The sequence below is a fragment of the Zingiber officinale genome, chromosome 3A, assembly GCF_018446385.1.
Source record: "Zingiber officinale cultivar Zhangliang chromosome 3A, Zo_v1.1, whole genome shotgun sequence".
Classification (NCBI taxonomy): Eukaryota; Viridiplantae; Streptophyta; class Magnoliopsida; order Zingiberales; family Zingiberaceae; genus Zingiber; species Zingiber officinale.
In genome coordinates this window covers 27,677,911-27,696,208 of record NC_055990.1, presented here as the reverse complement: position 1 = coordinate 27,696,208, position 18,298 = coordinate 27,677,911, and the positions used below count along the sequence as shown (strand labels likewise).

At 37.3% G+C, this 18,298-nt stretch overlaps 1 protein-coding gene and 1 pseudogene across 1 annotated transcript; both read left to right on the top strand.

Annotated features, from left to right (window-relative positions):
- Positions 1-4,886: 4,886 nt before the first annotated feature.
- Positions 4,887-9,302, top strand: LOC122051569. Its single transcript, XM_042612762.1, has 3 exons — positions 4,887-5,064; positions 5,160-5,214; positions 9,023-9,302. The coding sequence occupies exons 1-3, from the start codon at positions 4,959-4,961 to the stop codon at positions 9,180-9,182; spliced, it is 321 nt and encodes a 106-aa protein (XP_042468696.1). The 5' UTR covers positions 4,887-4,958; the 3' UTR covers positions 9,183-9,302.
- A 468-nt stretch (positions 9,303-9,770) lies between these two features.
- On the top strand, positions 9,771-14,464 carry LOC122051568 (annotated as a pseudogene).
- The last annotated feature ends 3,834 nt before the right edge of the window (positions 14,465-18,298 follow it).

The window sequence follows — 18,298 nt, the reverse complement described above, 5'->3', positions numbered from 1 at the left end:
TAAATTCCAAGGAATTATGGCAAAAGTTAATTTAACTAACTCATCTAATGTTTGATTGTCTGAACGAGGAATCTTCTGTATAATTACTTCTTGAAATTCAGCCTTCAACTTATCAAATGTCTCTGCATATAATTTGAGTTATTCATTGTTGATCTCAAAATTGTTGGATAATTGTTGAGCTGCCAGCTGAGAATCTGAATAGATTAAGACCCAAGCAACTCTCACGTGTCGTGCAGCTTGCAATCCAGCTATTAATGCCTCATATTCCATTTCATTGTTAGTGGCTCAATAATTTAATCGAACAGATAATTGCATTCGATCTTCCCTGGGTGATATAACAAGAATGTCTATCCTACTACCCTGCTAGATAGAGGATCCATCAATATATATCTTCCAAGTTTCCTCAGTTTCAGGACCTTGCATTTCTATTATGAAATCAGCTAGGGCCTAGGCTTTGATGGCTGCTCGAGGTTGATATTGTATGTCATACTTACTAATTCAGTTGTCCATTTGATCAATCTTCCAGATGCCTCAAGGTTGACAAGCACTCGACCCAAAGTGCTATTAGTTAATAGGATGATTGACTGCGATAAAAAATAAGGGCACAACCTTCAAGCAGCTAAGACCAATTCATACTCTAATTTCTCGAGTGCAGTGTAACGACGCTCTACTTCTTTTAATAAATGACTCAAAAAATATACAGATTGTTACTCTTTTCAATCCTGCCTCACCAACACTGAACCAATAACATGCTCATTAGCTGATAAATAAACTCACAAAGTTTCACCCACTATTGATTTAGCTAATATGGGCAAAGCAGCTAAATAATTCTTCAGCTCCTTGAACGTCTTGTCGCAATCAACATCCCATTGAAACTTAGTCACTCAGTGAAGGACTCGAGAACTTTACGATCGTCCTACTTTACGATCATTCGTGCAGGACTCGAGAACTTTGAGGTTGGGTAATCAATAGAACCAGGTGTGAAAGGCTCCTTTATCCTGATTTTGATCGTCACATCACTTTAACTTTGACTTTGACTTTGACTTTGATTATCACGTCATCTTCTAGATCCGCTTGCTATAACTTGTATCAATATATAATATAAAATCTACCATCTAAATGCATTCACGAAATCTAGGAGACACAAGGATATGAGAATATAATAATAATAATAGAGAAACTTTCAGTGGTCAATTCTAATTCAAATGATGTACCAAGAAAGGAAAAGTAAAGATACCCTAATTATCTACTTTATAGCTGAATGCTTTATGGTTGCCTTTTTCTAAAGGAAAAGATATGATTCGGTTTATACAGGTAAAGGTTCTTCAAGTTATTTTGCTCTTCATCCAACCTTAGGCTTGAGTTGGTCAGAATTGATAGTCTTGTGAAGCACCTGGCTACTGGGAATTTTCATAACTTTCAACTAGATGCCTATTTTACATCATCCCCATTAACCTCCAGAAGGAGGCCTCACAGTGCAAACAACGGAAAAGTAACACCTACTCTGGCCAACTAGATCCACAAGGCACGTTGTTTAGCCACTTTCATACCTTGTGCCACTTTTAACAACAAAATATGACAAAGATTACTACTGATGGTGGTTGAGATCACTCTAATGGTGTCCATAACCTACACTATGCAAATTAAGATGATAAAATTTTATTGATGCCAAAGTCTATTATGAGAAGACTTAATTGGGATTAGCCCAACGAATAGAGCATAGCTGAAACTCCAAGTGACAAAATAATGAACAAAAAAGGGGTCAATCAGCGAAGAAATAACTCTGAACACATGGCTTTTGAATGTTATATCTACTATGCTATCTTGCACTTAGTTCATGTTCAACATGGGCAGCCAGGGATTACCTCTATTGCGTTGGTATCGCCATATTCCAACATTTTACCTGGCATAAGTGCTGAAACATTGGAAACCTGCACCCTTTTCTCATAACTTGTTAAGTTCTGGAACTCCTAAACAGGGAGATCCATCCATCCTCTCTGACCTCGTTATCCTCTTGCTGCCAAAAATTCCACTTTTAAGCACCACATCCTTATCATTCCTAACTGTACGCTCCTTTTCCTTCTCCTCTAACCTTCTTGGACCGACGTCTTCGTAATTAGGCATTACAGACATGGGCCTCCTTGAAGTGAGCAGGCGACCCCTCGAGGTTGGCCGAACGGGCAAAACTGGCGGTAAATCCCTAGGCTGCTCATCCCTCTGCCTGATAGAATCCAGCATCACCTCAGAGTGCTCCGACCGAACCCGTCGCCATCCATTGCGCCAGTTGACGACATCATACAAACCACTCCTGATCTCCTATGACTCCATAGTCAAAACTCAAAAGCAGCCATCTTTCCGAACCTCGCCCCATTCTGGTCCGATTCAGCAGGGAAAGAGGTGGCTAACTCAACTGTAATCCCCCAAAAAACTGAAAAATCTTTCCTTTAAGCATCTGCTTCTCCCACAATATTCGGCGGCCAAAAAAGAAAAGCGATCACTCCAACTCAATTCATAATCACGACCCTAATCTTCATTTCTACCACCCGACGAGGATAATGGGCTTCACATACAGCCGCGATCTCCCAATGGAAACAAAAAAAAAAAAAAAAACTCTGATCCACGGAAGATTCAAATTTCCAGGCAAATTCTCTCTCTCTCTCGTCGTTACATTTGTTTTTTTTTTTAAGGCTAACACATGAGGTGTTGTTATTAATGAAATTTGGGATTCGAATCTTGGTAAAATTGAGATAAATATTTTCTTTATGTGTTAGTCATTATTCCAAAGACTAGTAATCGTCCGTGATTTATCTCCTCCATGTTGATCCTGAGACTGATTGGCAGGAGCACGTATTCATCTTTTGTCATCAATTTTTTTTTTTTAAGAGAAAAGAAAATGGCCGATAGAATTAAAAACCCTAAACATTCTCAAAAAGTACGATTGAGCCATTAGGCACAAAGACTACAGATACGTTCGTTATTATTAGTGAATAGGATGGTTTTTTTTTTTCTAACTGGCTTCGCCTGGTTTCGAACTTCAACGCTCCAACCAATTAGCAGTACAGCGGAATGACTAAATTGCCCTTGATTTTCCTATTAAGAAATAATTAGTGGGTTTTTTTATTATTTATATAAAGGTATAATTACAATTTTATTTCTTTAGTTTTCTGCTTAAAATAAATACTCACTGTACATTTATGATATTATATAAGCCAATTTTTTTTTATAAGATGCATTTTATATATTTATATTATTAATAATATGTTGAGAATGTGAAATTGACCTATTTTTTATTATATTAATATTTTACTAAATAAGGCAATCAAATAAATTGATTCCAAAAGTGTGGAGATTTCTGAAACTATTGTGGTAGGCTGTCTTGTTTAGGATAGTAAACTAAATTATTTGGTAATTATCTAAGTTTTGTTTTAATAAAGTTTATATGAATTAAATTCAACTACTTACTACTTAATTTACTAGTTTGGTATTAAATTAGTGATTCTATCGGAAAATTAATTGATTCAATTATTTTTTAATAATTTAAATGTCTGAATTTTAGTGGACTAATTTTGAAGCTAGATATTTTTTTCTTTAGTTTTGAATAAATTTGAAGTCTAATTTATAGATACTCAGAACCACTAAAATATTTATTCTATTTAAAACTAAAATTCAGTGTTTAAATATTTTATTTTTTTTTACTTACGGATTCAATTTATGTCGATTAATTTTTGGAGAAAATTTTTACTAACTATTAAAATAGTCAATTTATTAACCTAGTATTTTTTAGGTCAACTGAATTGGAATTCAAGCCTTACTATTTCATCGTATCAGTAGAGATTAATCGTTTCAACTGTTGCTCAATCCGTTTGTAATCATAACCCTAACATGCTATGCACCCCCAATCAATATGCATTAGTGGTGGAGTAGGAAGCTTCTCCTTTAATGCCAATTTTTTTCATAAAGTGTGTTGTAATGAGACTATATTTGGGTAGGGATAATCAGTCTTATAATTTAATCTTGATTGTATTACAAAATTAATTATTTTATGTGATGTCAATGTCAATTTTTTTCTTTCATAAAGTGTGTTGTAATGAGACTATATTTGGTCAGGGATAACCAGTCTTATAATTTAATCTTGATTGCATTACAAAAATTAATTATTTTATTTAATACCATTTTAATAATAAAAGAATAAAATTTCAACATGTAATCCAATTATAGTGTAAGCCCAAGATTTAAATGTCAAATATAACCTTAATCTCATCTATATCAAATAAAGCCCTTATACCTCTGTTATTAGATAAATATGATTTGATTTCTGACATATATAAATACTGTTTCAAATTATCTCATCCCTCTATCTAGGAAAGCCGCTAAATTAAGGTTGGATAAATCAATGTGATTTATCCTCTTCCAAAGTGTATGGCTCGTCCTAAAGGGGCCACTAAGATAACGCCTTCATCTTTTATCATCAACGAAAGATATTAGAGCCCCGAGCATGACGGAACGGTAAGACACCCAATGAATATCTTATGCACCGAAGGTTCGAATTTCAAAACCAATGAGCACCATGTTTAAACTAGTGGGATAATTAAGTTTCTATCTGTAAGGCCATTTGTACTTTCAGATTTACCCAGTGGATAAATTAGAAAAAATGTTGTATATTTTTAAATTAGTTGTGTTGTAAGATATGGAAACCTGAATGGACAAAAAAGCAAACAAAAAGAAACAAAAAAAGTTAAGAGAATTTTTTTTTTCAAAGTCAACATCTTAAAGACAAAATAGTACATATAATTGTTGATTTATTTTAAGACAAATACAACGGCCAGGCTTTCTAAATTTGGTGGGCCAAAGTATCATGTTTTGGGCCTTAATGGGCTTCTATATAACACTTTATCCCGTTGCTGCGGTGTTGTGTGCTACGCGAAGAAACCCTAGAAGCCAGCCTCCAATCTACCGCCATGGCGAAGAACCGCAACAAGAGGGGCAAGAACAAGAACGATTTAAACAAGGACGGAGCCATGTCGATCGACGTCTCCACTGATGCAGTCACAGATGCTCCTCAACGTCTGTACTCGTGCATTGTCTCAGTTCTACTCTATTTGCAGTCAATTTAGTTTTTTTTTTCCTTCTCATTCTCGTCTCTTGTTAATCGATTACAGAAATGGATACGTCCGAGGGGAAAAATTCAAATTCATTCATTGGTGCCATCGACAGGTTAGCAACACCTCAGAATGAAAGTTTTTTTTTGTTTTGCTTCAATTTTCGAATTTGGATTGGATTTTTCTAATTCTCCCTTTTTCATGTTGATTCTACCAAAATTTTCTTGTCTCATGTTCTTGTATTTATCATAAAACATGTTTTGAATTTACTGGTTATGAACTATAAGCAGTAATGTAAAGATGAAAATATGAAAGCATTTAGGATAAATATTAGGGTTTGAGCAACTTTTTCTTGTTTATGAACTCATTTTTTATAAACTAAACATTGTTTGACCAGCAATTTAATAAGTTTTAGACTTGTTAGTCCTTATGCTCATTGCTATTCCTGTTCCTTGCAGTTTTTACAATCTGAAGTGATGAAAGAAGCTTGTTAGTGTGTTAATGGCCATGTTCGCTATTGGCTCATGTTGTATTTTCTAATTTATTTACAGCTTAATGTCAGATATATTAGTGCTACTGCTATACTTGTTCTTGTATTCTCTCAAATTTAGAGCTTAATATCAGATATATTAATGCTCCTGGCCTACTGCTATACTTGTTCGTGTATTCTCTCAAATTTAGAGCTTAATGTCAGATATATTAGTGCTACTGCTATACTTGTTCTTGTATTCTCTCAAATTCAATCTCCTTTGACGTGTGACCATGCCATGACGCTTAATATCCAAAGCTTTCCTGCATTTCCCTTCAAGTTCATTCTGTATCCGGCTGTGTTCTAAAAACATCATAAAAAACATAAGGTCTTTATATTATTTGTATTCTTAGATATAATCTTGAAAGTTGTTGATACAATGTTTGACAATTGATCCTGAGTGGCCACTAAAAATTGTTTTCATCCTTTGATCTTGTTCCTCCTGCTGTTTATGGTTAACTTTGATAATTGTCATTTCTTAGCGTAATGTTAATACAAGTTTACTTACAAGTTTAGTTCGGTCCAGCTAATTGTGTTTTTTTTTCCAATATAAATAGAAGAAGACTACAGTGAACTTTCTCAGATTACAAGATGCGGTAATAATTATCTGTAATTCCATTTTAGAGAGTGATCATCCATCGTAAATATGTTGATAGAAAGAATTGAAACCCCATTTAGGTAGGTACTTTTTCTAGTGAAACCTGCATGTTCTGGTTTTGAGCAAAGAAATTTTAGTCTAAAAGTGTCTCAAAAGTAACCAACACTTATGGTGAGATCAAAAGAAGCTGATAGTTGAGTGTGCTTGATTTCTAAGCATAAAACTTAGCTAAAAGCTGTTTGAGACTATGTCAAGGAATTTACTTCCTTGATGTTGGATATTTCCAACATGTCCGAGGAGGACAAACTTTACAACTTTCTATACGGTTTGCAACCGTGGGCGCAAATTGAACTTCGAAGGCAGAATGTGCGGGATCTTCCTGGTGCTTTCATTGCTGCGGATGCCTTGGCCAATTTTCACTCCAACAAGGAGAGTTTGGAGACTTCTTCCCCTCCCAAAGTCATGAAGAATCGAAAGGCGAAGGAGGTGGAACGAAAGAAAGATGCGGCTAGCAGTCGGCGGAATGGCGGGAAGGATCATTCTGTAGCCCAAGGAAACAACAACTTGAAGAGTCAAGGCTGTTTTCTATGCAACGGGCCTCACTTGGTGCAGGAGTGCCCCAAGCGAGAGAAGTTAAATGTTCTCTTGGCAGTAGAGAACGAGGAGTGCCACGAAGAGGAAGTTGCTGCTTTGGTTAATCCTTTACATTTGCTGAATTCAATTGTTGGTTTTGATGCTAACAAAAATGAAGGAAACGTGGAGGTATACTAGAGCAGGTTGGCAAAGTCAAGGGGACGATGCCAAAGAAGGAGGCCCGCCAACGGAAGTGTTCGACGAGGGCGTCGACTTCATCGGGTGGGGGTGGTTTGTTACCCCCTTAAGTTTGGCGGCTAGGTTGGACATGAAGGATTGGCTCGTTGCTCCTTGATCCAGCCTATTGGGCATGTGCGCAGGGCACATGCCAAGGGCGGAGCATTTGGGCGGCGCGGGGCTGTCCAAGCCCAAGTATGGCAGGAGGCAGACTTGGCAAATATTCAAGGCGTGGCATGCGCGCAAGGCATGCCAAGCCAAGCGACGGCGCGGGGCTGCCCAAGCCCAAGTCTTACATGAGGAAGACTTGGCAAAACAGCAAACATGGCATGGGTGCAGGCCATGCCAAGCAGCAGATTGGCAGTGCGCGGGGCACTGTCCAAACCCAAGTCTGCAGGAGGCGGACTTGGCAAACCAGCATGCGTGGCATGGGCGAAAGTCATGCCAAGGAGCAGATTGGCAGTGCGCGGGGCGCTGTCCAAGACTAAGTTTGCAGGAGGCGGACTTAGCAGCGAAGCGGGCGTGGCATGTATGCTAGACATGCCAAGCGGCCAGTGGAGCAGCAGCATGGGGCTGTCCAAAGCCCAAGCCTTAGTTGAGCAAGGCTTGGCAATGATCCGGGCGTGGCTGTGCACAAGCCATGTCGATGTTGCAGATACGGTAGCACGCGGGGTGCTACCCAAGCCCAAGTCGTGCATGTGGCAGACTTGGCATTGTGGCGAGCAAGGCATGTGTGCTGGGCATGCCGAAGCAGCAAAGGCGGACAGACGGGACTTGTCCGTTGTGCGGGCAAATGGATTGCTCGTGTTACTGACGGAGTAGACAGACGGACTTGTCTATGGCAACGAAGGTGCGGGCAGAGGGACTTGCTCGTGGCGCCAAGGAAGCGAGCAGACGGGACTTGTTCGTGGTGCCAAAGAGATCGAGCCGTGGGCCGAGCACTTGGTGTGCAAACATGCTTTGGCGCGGGGCCAAAGAGACGGAGCCGTGGGCCGAGCACTTGACGTGCAAACATGCTTTGGCGCGGGGCCAAAGAAGCGGAGCCATGGAGAAACGCGGACAGGTGGACTGTTCGTGGTGCGGATAGATGAACTGCCCGTGGTGCCAAAGGTGGACAGATGGACTATTCGTGGTGCCGAAGACTTGGAGCCGTTGTGCGAACACTGGGCGGACAGATGGACTGTTCGTGGGTGCCAACAAAGCCAGGACGTGGTCAAGCACAAGGGGTGCGGATTGACACTTGGCGTGGACCAATGCGGTGAAGCCATGGGGCGAAGCACAAGCGGAACATGCTGACACTTGGCGTGGATCCAATGCAGCATTATGATGGAGCAAGCACATGGGTGCAGGCTGCCACTTGGCATGGAGCCAATGGAAGCCAAAGACACTTGGACATGGCGGTTTTGTAAGTTGAGGAAGTTATGTCCATGTGGCACAAGTGGTTGGTGTAACCACCACGTAACCTCCTTTGTAACCGCCGCCTATACATGATAAATAAGCATGGTGGGTTCATTGGCAAGGCATCCAAGAATTTGCCTTCGCAAACTCCCCACGAATTTGCTCACAATGCACACTCCTTAGGCACACCCTTGCACCTTTGGCACTCTCTTGGCACTCCCTCTTGGATGCCTTGCCAATGAACCCACCATGCCTATTTATCATGCATAGGTTGCCACTTGGCATGGAGCCAATGGAAGCCAAAGACACTTGGACATGACAGTTTTGTAAGTTGAGGAAGTTATGTCCATGTGGCACAAGCGGTTGGTGGCTCACCTCAGCAGAAATTGGCTTATTACTCAAGTTTTCCTTATGCTGCTATTTTTCTCAAATGATTCCGTTTCCTATTCTTAGTTGTAATAATTCAATATAATGATTCTATTTTCCTTATGCTGCTCTTTCTTTTTGAAGATATCATTAGCTCGTTACCATTTTGAATCTTTCTCATTTGTGATTTCTCCTGTCTTGCCCCATGCTGGCTGGAATCAGGAAGATCAAGAAAGCTGGACGAGTGACGAGATCCAAGAACCTCCGGAAACTTAAACGCGTAGCCAAAGCGATTACAAAAAACGAGAAGGGTGAAGAAAAACAATTTAAGATGAAAAGCAGGACGCAGAGGGTTCAGATGGCCAAGACCCTTTACAATTAGCTCAATCTTATATATTCTTAGTTTGTTGTTTTGAGTGCATGAATTGTGGATTTGTAGCCAGTTTTTTTGCCACTTATATAGATTTGTGTCAAATAATTATTATTTTATGGTATTCTCTGAGTATTTTTTTTTATATAGAAAATCTACAAAGTTCTTTTGGATCAACAACTGTTTTTTTACGGTAAAAGAGAAAAACAATATTAATATAGATGTAGTCGCGTGATCAAATTATAAATTTACGTGAAATTACGACTTCAGAAATCTCAAGTTTATCAACCAAATGTTCTAAAAATAATTTAATTGTTCTTACTAATAATTCTTATACTTTGAAACAAATCTATCTCTAAGCCAAGCATAATCTAGTGAAAAATGAGCACCAAAGCTATAATTAGTTGAAATGTTCCAAAATAAAATAAAATAAAATTATTGAATAATTTGGTGTCAGCTCCACCTCAATACTCGGACTCAGATCCAAAAACTTGCAAATTAGGATTCCTCCTCTGCAATCTATTTCTCTGTCTTTCTTTCTTTTCTCTAGCATGGACGACAGCAGCTACAGCAGGAACAGAGTCGTCTTCTTCTACGTTAGCTAATCAAGAGACTATGGCTTCCATGACGATAGGCAGCAAACCTGAGACTTTCCAGCTTGAAGGCCAAACATGGTGAGTTTTATTAATTTCACATCTCTATTGGTTCCCCCCTTTTTCTTTCAGCAATTAAATCTGCTGTTGAAAATATTTCATTATTAAGATCTGTTTATTTCATCCAAAATAGCATTTAAGTGTAATATCAACCATATATATATATATAAGTTTTTTTTACTTCATTATTTTTTGGCATTTTTTATAGCTGAAAATGAAATTAATGTTGTTGTTTTTGTTTTAATTTGGCAGGAAATGTTTAAATGAGCTTTCAAGTGATGTTGTGATAGAAGTAGGGGAGATGACTTTCTATCTCCACAAGGTATTATAATTTGTTTTTAATGATCTGAATTTACAAAAATATTATTTTAAAATTTTATTAATGCCAAAATATTTTTGGGTAAATATAAAATGGGCATCCATTATTTATGTTTTTACCTTATTTCTGATTAAAATCATATGAATGCCCCCCCTTAAAGTGATCTATCTAAAATACTTTTATTACCTAATCATTTAGTCATAAAACTAGCAACTAATTTTTACAATTTGTAAAAATTAACAATTAACTTCTATATTACATTATTTGATCAATTATGTAGAAATTAACAACTAGCTTCTATAATTGTGAAAGCTAGAAGTTAATATCTACACATATAGAAACTAGCAACTTACTTTTACTACAACAGTAATTTTATATCATTTTGATTTTATTTTTTGAATGATAATTTGATTAAAATAATATTTTAATGAGTAAAATAAATGATTGAAACTTAATGATATTTATTGCATTTCAAATTAATATTATGATCACGATCAATTTTATAGAAAAGGTTTTATAATGTACAAAAGTTACTTGTTAGCTTTACAATGATGATTTTATTTTATTTTATTTTTACTTTTCTGAATGGTAATTTTAATTAAAATAATATTTCAATTTGTAAACTAAATGATGAGTATTTTATAATACTTATTATATTTTAAATGAATATATTTTAATGATCATCAAACTTATAAAAGTTAGTGCTTAGAAGGTAGTTTTACACCATATAATTATTACTGGTCAACTTCTACCAGCTGTAGCCGGTAACTTTCACACGTGGTAAAAGTACCTGTTATCTTTTACAATAATGCTAAATAGTATGTTTAAGATAAAATTATGAGGGCATCTCTAATAGAGATATTTGAAGGAGATATTTCTTTAAATATTTTTTCTCTCAAATATTTCTTATTGTAGAGGATAATTGAGAGATGAATAAAAATCATTGAACATAACTTTATGCCAGATGATTTCATTCTAAGTGGCATGTAAGTGGGCCCCATAAAGGGCAATGATTATCTTTTTTGAGATATTGTATTATATAATTTGAGAAATTTGAGAGTAAGATATTTGGTAGGTGTGACCTATAAATATTTGATTAAAGGGATATTTGATTGTGAGATTTGAGATATTTGAGGAGTGAGATATTTGAGTGATGATGTGAACATGGGGACCACAAATATTTGGAAGAAATATTCATGGTGCGTTTGGTTCAAGTTATCATATATAATCTTAATCAATTATTATTTGGTTCAACTTAGGTAATGCAATAAAAACTTATTTGTTTGAAGGTTTTAATAAATAATCTAGTTTAATATTTTACTATATTACCCTTAATTACAAAACTAACCATATATATTATTATTATTATTTAAACTCTACGTTTTTTTTAATTTTTTAATTTCTTTTAATTTTTAAATTTTTAAATTTTTTTTAAAAAATATTTTTTTAAAAAAAATTTATGTTTTTTTATTTTTTTTTATATATTTTTTCTAGTTTTTGTTTTTATTATTTTTTACGTTTTTTATTTTTTTAAATTTTTTTACGTTTTTTTTCTATTTTCTATGTTTTTTTATTTTTTTTCCATTTTTTTTATTTTTTTTAATTTTTTTAATGTTTTTTTCCTATTTTTTTAATTTTTAATGTTTTTTTACAATTTTTTATTTTTAAAAAGTTTTTTATTTTATTTTATTATATTTTTTATTTGTTTTATTTTTTCTTTACTTTTTTATCACATTTTTCTCTTATTCGAGGATATTTTATGTAAAAAAAATTCATTAATCCGGCATAAAAAAACCTCAGTTTTTCGATTCCGGGTTGCATGCCTCTTTTGCTGACATGTTGGGCATGAAACATTACCTGAGAATCATCGATTACTTAAATCAAATAAAATTTTCATTGATAATCTTAGATAAATAATTAAGATTATCAAAAATAATCCCGAGCTAAACACGTTCTCAATATTATTGTAGATGCCCTGAGAGGAGAGCTCATTTGAATTTTTACTTTCTTTTAAGAGAAAGGGACTCCTATATAATATAATGTTTTGCTAATTTGGGGCACTATTTTGAGTTTTTTCCCAATGTTTTTAACATTTTTTTTTCTTGAATGTAAAAATACGAGATTGAAGTATTTATTTTATCTTTTAAAAATTATTAACTATTAATTAAAAAAAGAGTTTGGTGATAAACATATAAATTTGATGCGGCTATGTTAAGGAATTTACCCAGCAAATTAGTGCAGTTTCCACTACTCAACCGGAGCGGCCTCCTCAGGAAAGCAATCAGCGAGTTCCGCGGCGGCGGCGGCGGCAGCGAAGGCAAGGACTCCTCCTGCATCCTCCAGCTGCACGACATCCCCGGAGGCGCCAAGGCCTTCGAGCTCGTTGCCAAGTTCTGCTACGACGTCCGAATCGAGCTCAACGCCCTCAACGTCGTCTCCCTCCGCTGCGCCGCCGAGCACCTCTGCATGGGCCTCCGGCGAAACCCTCATCTTCCAGACCGAGAAATTTCTCGACCAGATCTTCGCCAGCTGGAAGGACTCCACCAAGGCGCTCGAGGCCTGCGAGAGCGTCCTCCCCCAAGCCGAGGACCTTCAGATCGTCTCCAGATGCATCAACTCCCTCGCCTCCAAAGCTTGCGCGGATTCAACCGTCTTCGGATGTCCGGCGGCCGCAAAGAGCCCGGACGAGGGCGTCCCGGCGTGGAACGGGATCGTCCCGGCGAAGACATCCAGCTCGGCGTCGATCTCCGACTGGTGGTACGAAGACGTGTTGTTTCTCAGCTTGCCCCTTTTTAAAAGACTCATCTTGGCGATGGAGGCGAAGGGGATGAAGCCGGAGAGCATAGCCGGAGCCCTAATGTTCTACGCCAAGAGGTTCCTCCCGGGGCTCAGCCGCAACCTGAGCTTCCGCGCCGTCTCCGCCCAGGGCGAGCCGGTCTCGGCGCCGTCGGAGAGCGACCAGAGGGTGTTCATCGAAGAGATCGTGGATCTCCTCCCGATGCGCAAGGGCGTGACGACCTCAACCTTCCTCCTCAACATGCTCCGCACCGCCATGATCCTGCGGGCGAGCGCTTCGTGCCGCGAAAACCTAGAGCGGCGGATCGGGTCGCAGCTGGACGAGGCGACTCTGGAGGACATCCTGATCCCCAATTTGGGGTATTCGGTGGAGACGCTCTACGACATCGACTGCGTGCAGAGGATTCTGGACCACTTTATGCAGATCGACCAGTCGCCGGCGGTCGCGTCGTCGGGGGTGGTGGACGAAGCGCAGCTGGTGCCGGGGGCGTCGTCGCCGGCGTTAACGCCGCTGACGGCAGTGGCGAAGCTGGTGGACGGTTACTTGGCGGAGGTGTCTACGGACGTGAATCTGAAGCCTCCCAAGTTCATGGCACTCACGGCCGCCGTGCCGGACTACGGCCGGCCTCTCGACGACGGCATCTATCGGGCCGTCGACATATACCTCAAGGTAAAAGCCAAAAAGTTCACTTCGCACCAATTTCAATCCCCTGATTGCTAATTCACATCTTGGCTCCCATTTCAGTCGCACCCTTGGCTCACGGAGGCGGAGAAGGAGCAGCTCTGCCGGCTCATGAACTGCCAAAAGCTCTCCCTGGAAGCCTGCACCCACGCCGCGCAGAACGAGAGGCTCCCCCTCCGGGTCATCGTTCAAGTGCTATTCTTCGAGCAGCTCCGCCTTCGAACCTCGGTCGCGAGCTGGTTCTTCGTCTCCGACAACCTGGAGAATCCCCCCAACGCCGCCCGTGTAACCCAGGCCAGCCTTTTGCTGCAAAAGACCACCAGCCGCGCAACCCGAGCGGAGGTCGTCGACGCGCAACGAAGGGAGAGCGAGCGGAATGTCGACGTGAGGCAGCGGATCATCGACCTCGAGAAGGAATGCCTGGGCATGAAGAAGGAGATCGAGAAGCTCGGGAAGCCAAAGGCTGCTGCATGGAGCATCTTCGCTAGGATGAAGCCCAAGCCGAGGAAAGAAGCCAATTGTTGATGTGCTCTCGAAGCTATCTCAGGAGGTAAAATGTAAGTGTACTCTCTTTGCACCACTTTTTTTCAGGCACAATTGTTCTTGTAAACTTTTTAATCAATTTCATGGACAATAACTTGCGTAGATTAAAAAAAAGAAAGAAAGAAATCCTGATCAATGGTATATAAAAAGGTTGTGAAGAAATCAAGTGTTCCTTTGGTCATGAGTTGTGTAAAACTGTTTTAGGGCATTCTAATGTAAGGTCCGTGAGAGTTCTGTAAAATCAAAAAAAGCTCAATAAGAAAGTTTGAACCATTATAGAAATGAAGATTGAGACTTATAATTTAAGAGTAGTCGTGAAAACTTAAATTTACTCTGTCTTTTATAAGTTATGTCAAGAATAGATAATAATCATCTTTATTATGGTCGTTTCATTATGTGCCCACTTATGAAAGGTCAAGCGGATAACATGGGTATTGCCATGCGAAGGGTTTTACTTGGAAAAATAGAAGGAACATGTATCACATGTGCAAAATCTGAGTCGGTGACTAACTTGAGCGTCAGAACCCTTTTCCTGACTCGGTACTGACGTAATCTGTATTATAGGTCCACGCGGAATTCACAGGAGGTCAGCGTGAGCGTCATATCCCTAACTTTCTATCTCTTCGACTTTCGGACAGGATCATAGTCCTTGATATGAATTATAGTGAATTAGACTAGAGGATTAGTAACAAGTTCTAACATTTACATTGAGGAGGTTCATAAAAGCAAAGTGAGAAATTTTCTTATGTAAAACCTAAAAGAACAGAACAAGATTTAAAAATCTCCTTTAGCCGGTTTCCATTCTAAGTTGGTCGAAATGGCCTTAATCGGGTATGGCAACAAGTCGAATAAATGTATTTTCTAAGAAATACTTCCTTGAAATTTCTTTCTTTGTCCACGTTTATTTTATTTTTATTATTTCATAATACGTATAATACAAATTATAAAAATATAATTTTGTATAATATAATTATATTTTATAAATTAATTTATATTGTATTAATTTGGTATTAAATTATTTTGAAATTTCAATAAATATTGACTGTAGCTTACATTACATTTAAATTGATGTTAATATCAGTCCGTTTAGTATGATTTTTTTTTAACGAAGGCAAAAATATAATAGGAAAAATAATAAAAAAATAAAAACTTAAGAAAAAAATAGATTGGATCATACACACTAAAAGGGGAAAAAATTAAGAATTTTTTAAGATTGGAAAATATTTAAAATTAACATTTTAAGATTGATAATAAATAGAAATAAATTAAAAATGATTAAGATTGGTAATAATTAAAATTTAGATTTAATTAAAATTTGGTAATTAATGTATTATATTTAGTAATAAATATACAATTAATTATAATTCTATAAGTTATTATATTTTATTTGTTTAAAATATTTATTTCTAAATTTCGTCCCAGCAACCCACACGGCCAGCCCCACAAAGGAGGTAAATCAGGAAACTATAGTTGGTCACTAAGGAAAGGATATTTTTCTCGACTTCACTAAGATTCAACCCCTTGCCACTGTGCTCGTGTCGATTTGTTGTACGATAGTACTTTCTTTCACGGTAGAAACTAAGAGCATCCAAAGTCATAGACACCCTCAAAGAGCTCCTTTAATACCATGTCAACACCATGTCAAAAGAAAAAAAAAATCCCTATATATATGTTCACTATCAAAAACCTCTCAACAACTTCTTCGTGAGTCCCACATTTTTTCATTATATATTTTTTTATCTGTCCTTCATATTTTACCTTATATATAGTTAAATTTTTATAAAATTTAAATCTATGCTAAACTCGGAATAACATTAATAATTAAAAAAATACATAAATATTACCATACATCAAATAAAAACACATAAATTATAATAATATCTAAAAATAAACTTAAACACATCTACACATAAATTACAATAATATCTAAAAATAAATTTAAACACAGTTTCTGTTTAATTTTTTCAATCATTTTCTCATGTATCCGAAGTTGTCCGTTGTCCTGGTGTCATCTCACTAGTATCCTTAATAAGAATTTCATAATCCTTATGAAAGATCTCAACTTTTCGCAACGACATTTTTTCCATTTGATATTCTTTAATATCTTGTCATTCTTTATTGAGAATTTGTTCCATTATGTGTCACTCTCTGACTTTGGATTTGCCCTTCCTCTTCACTACCTTTTGCCCTATGGATAATGTGGGCTTCAGAGTCATCCACATCAACACAATTGATTGTGAAGTATATTTCTCATAGTCTTTGAGAACCCTCCACATATGCATATACTTGAAATCCTTATTTTTATTGTTGGCTTTCCACATAATTAGTGTGTTCTCCAACACATTCTTGTCACTCCATCTACATTGACGATGAGTATACAAATTATTATGGGTAGCAGAAAATTTATTTACCATCAGTGCAAACTTATAGTAAAGTGATTTTAGCACCTGATAGTTTCTCTTTAAAGTTCCAATAGGCTGATACTTGTTGTAGTAATCAGTTATACTTTTTTAAAAAAACTTGATCCTTCTAGTCATTACCAATGACTGTGTTGGTGTTGATAGTTGTCCATAACTTGGCAAGGACCATGTCTTATCAAGAGACCAAAATCTTTATTTCGAATCATCTTTCTCCAGTTCAACTTCACGCTCTTCTTGTAATGAGTGTGGTGACCACTAAGATGTTGGAATAGACGATGGTGTTAGAGGTTCTTTGTCGTTGATAGATGGGTCGATAGTAGTCCTTCTTGCTTCATTCGAAAACATGATTGGTGGTTGAGGAGGTGAAAATACGAAAGGCATAGAAGGCATCCTAAATTGGTTACTCAAGGTTGACCAATATGGGTGTGAATATATACCAAATGGAGCTGGGACGACGTTACTTTGAAGGGGGAGCAACAAATTTTAAGAACTTTGTAAATTTGAGAAATTTGGAAGACCTTGTGGAATATATTAAATATTTTGAAAATTTGGACGGTATTTCATGTGAGAGAAAAATTAAGGATATTGGGCATCATGGTTTGGAGGAATGCAGATATTTTGAGAAGATGTATTTTCTTCTACATTTGAAGAATTCAAAAAATTTGTAAAAAAACATTGAAGTTTTCGTGCATATCAATTATAAATAAGATAATGAAAGAGCTCGCACACAAGTCAACTTGATTCACTACAATCCAAGCCCTAGATTTGCACCCCCCTGCGCACCCACGCGTGCGTGAGAGAGTCTCTCCCCATGCATTTGTTCACATCTTCAATGTATGTGAATCAATATAAACCAACAAAGATATCAAGAAACTCCCAATATGGGACTAAAGTCTCATGCACAATAGAGTTTCTTCTCTTCCTCCTCTTCTCCATTCGCACTTATTCAATAGTTTTGTCCTATAACTAATTTGACGGTGAACTTTCAATGGTATTGGATAATTACACTAATTTAAAGAATTTTTTTACATGTGACAATCACTTCTCTGGAAGAATACTGTCAACTTGGCTTGTTGACAAAGCTTGAGAATCTTTACTTATCTAGTAACTCTTTATCAGGGTTGATTCCCTTGAGATTGGCCAATGTCGATCCTTAACTTCGTTATACTTGTCCGAGAATCAATTAGAAGGGATTGTTCCAAGAGAATTTGAAAAATCCAGAATGCCTTTCACTTTTTAGTTATAATTTGATGGAGAGTTTTCAATTGAAATTTGGAGTATCCCAATTTGACAAATATATATATATATAACTTCTCTTGACAACTACATGTGGGCATATGTGAGTTGAAAAGTTTGACTAATATTTACGTCTTTTATAATCAATTTACAAGGATCGTTTCTCAACTTAACTGGAAGTTGATTTTACAAATAACAGTCTTGTTGGCACCATCCCTCCTCATATCGATTTTAGAAATCAATTGGTACTTTTATTATTGGGAAATAATATGCTTAATGGGACAATACCTTTAAGAGTTGGAAATTGCTCTTCTCAATGGTCGCATGTCCTCGAGAAAATTTTTTTTCCCATCTCCTAGTCAATTTGACAGTCGACTATAAGCTGACCTTGTGATTTATTTCCCTTGACATAACCTAGAGACGAGCTGTGAGGAGCACCTGGGATGAGTGTAATCATCTTTTACTATAATAAAAATTGC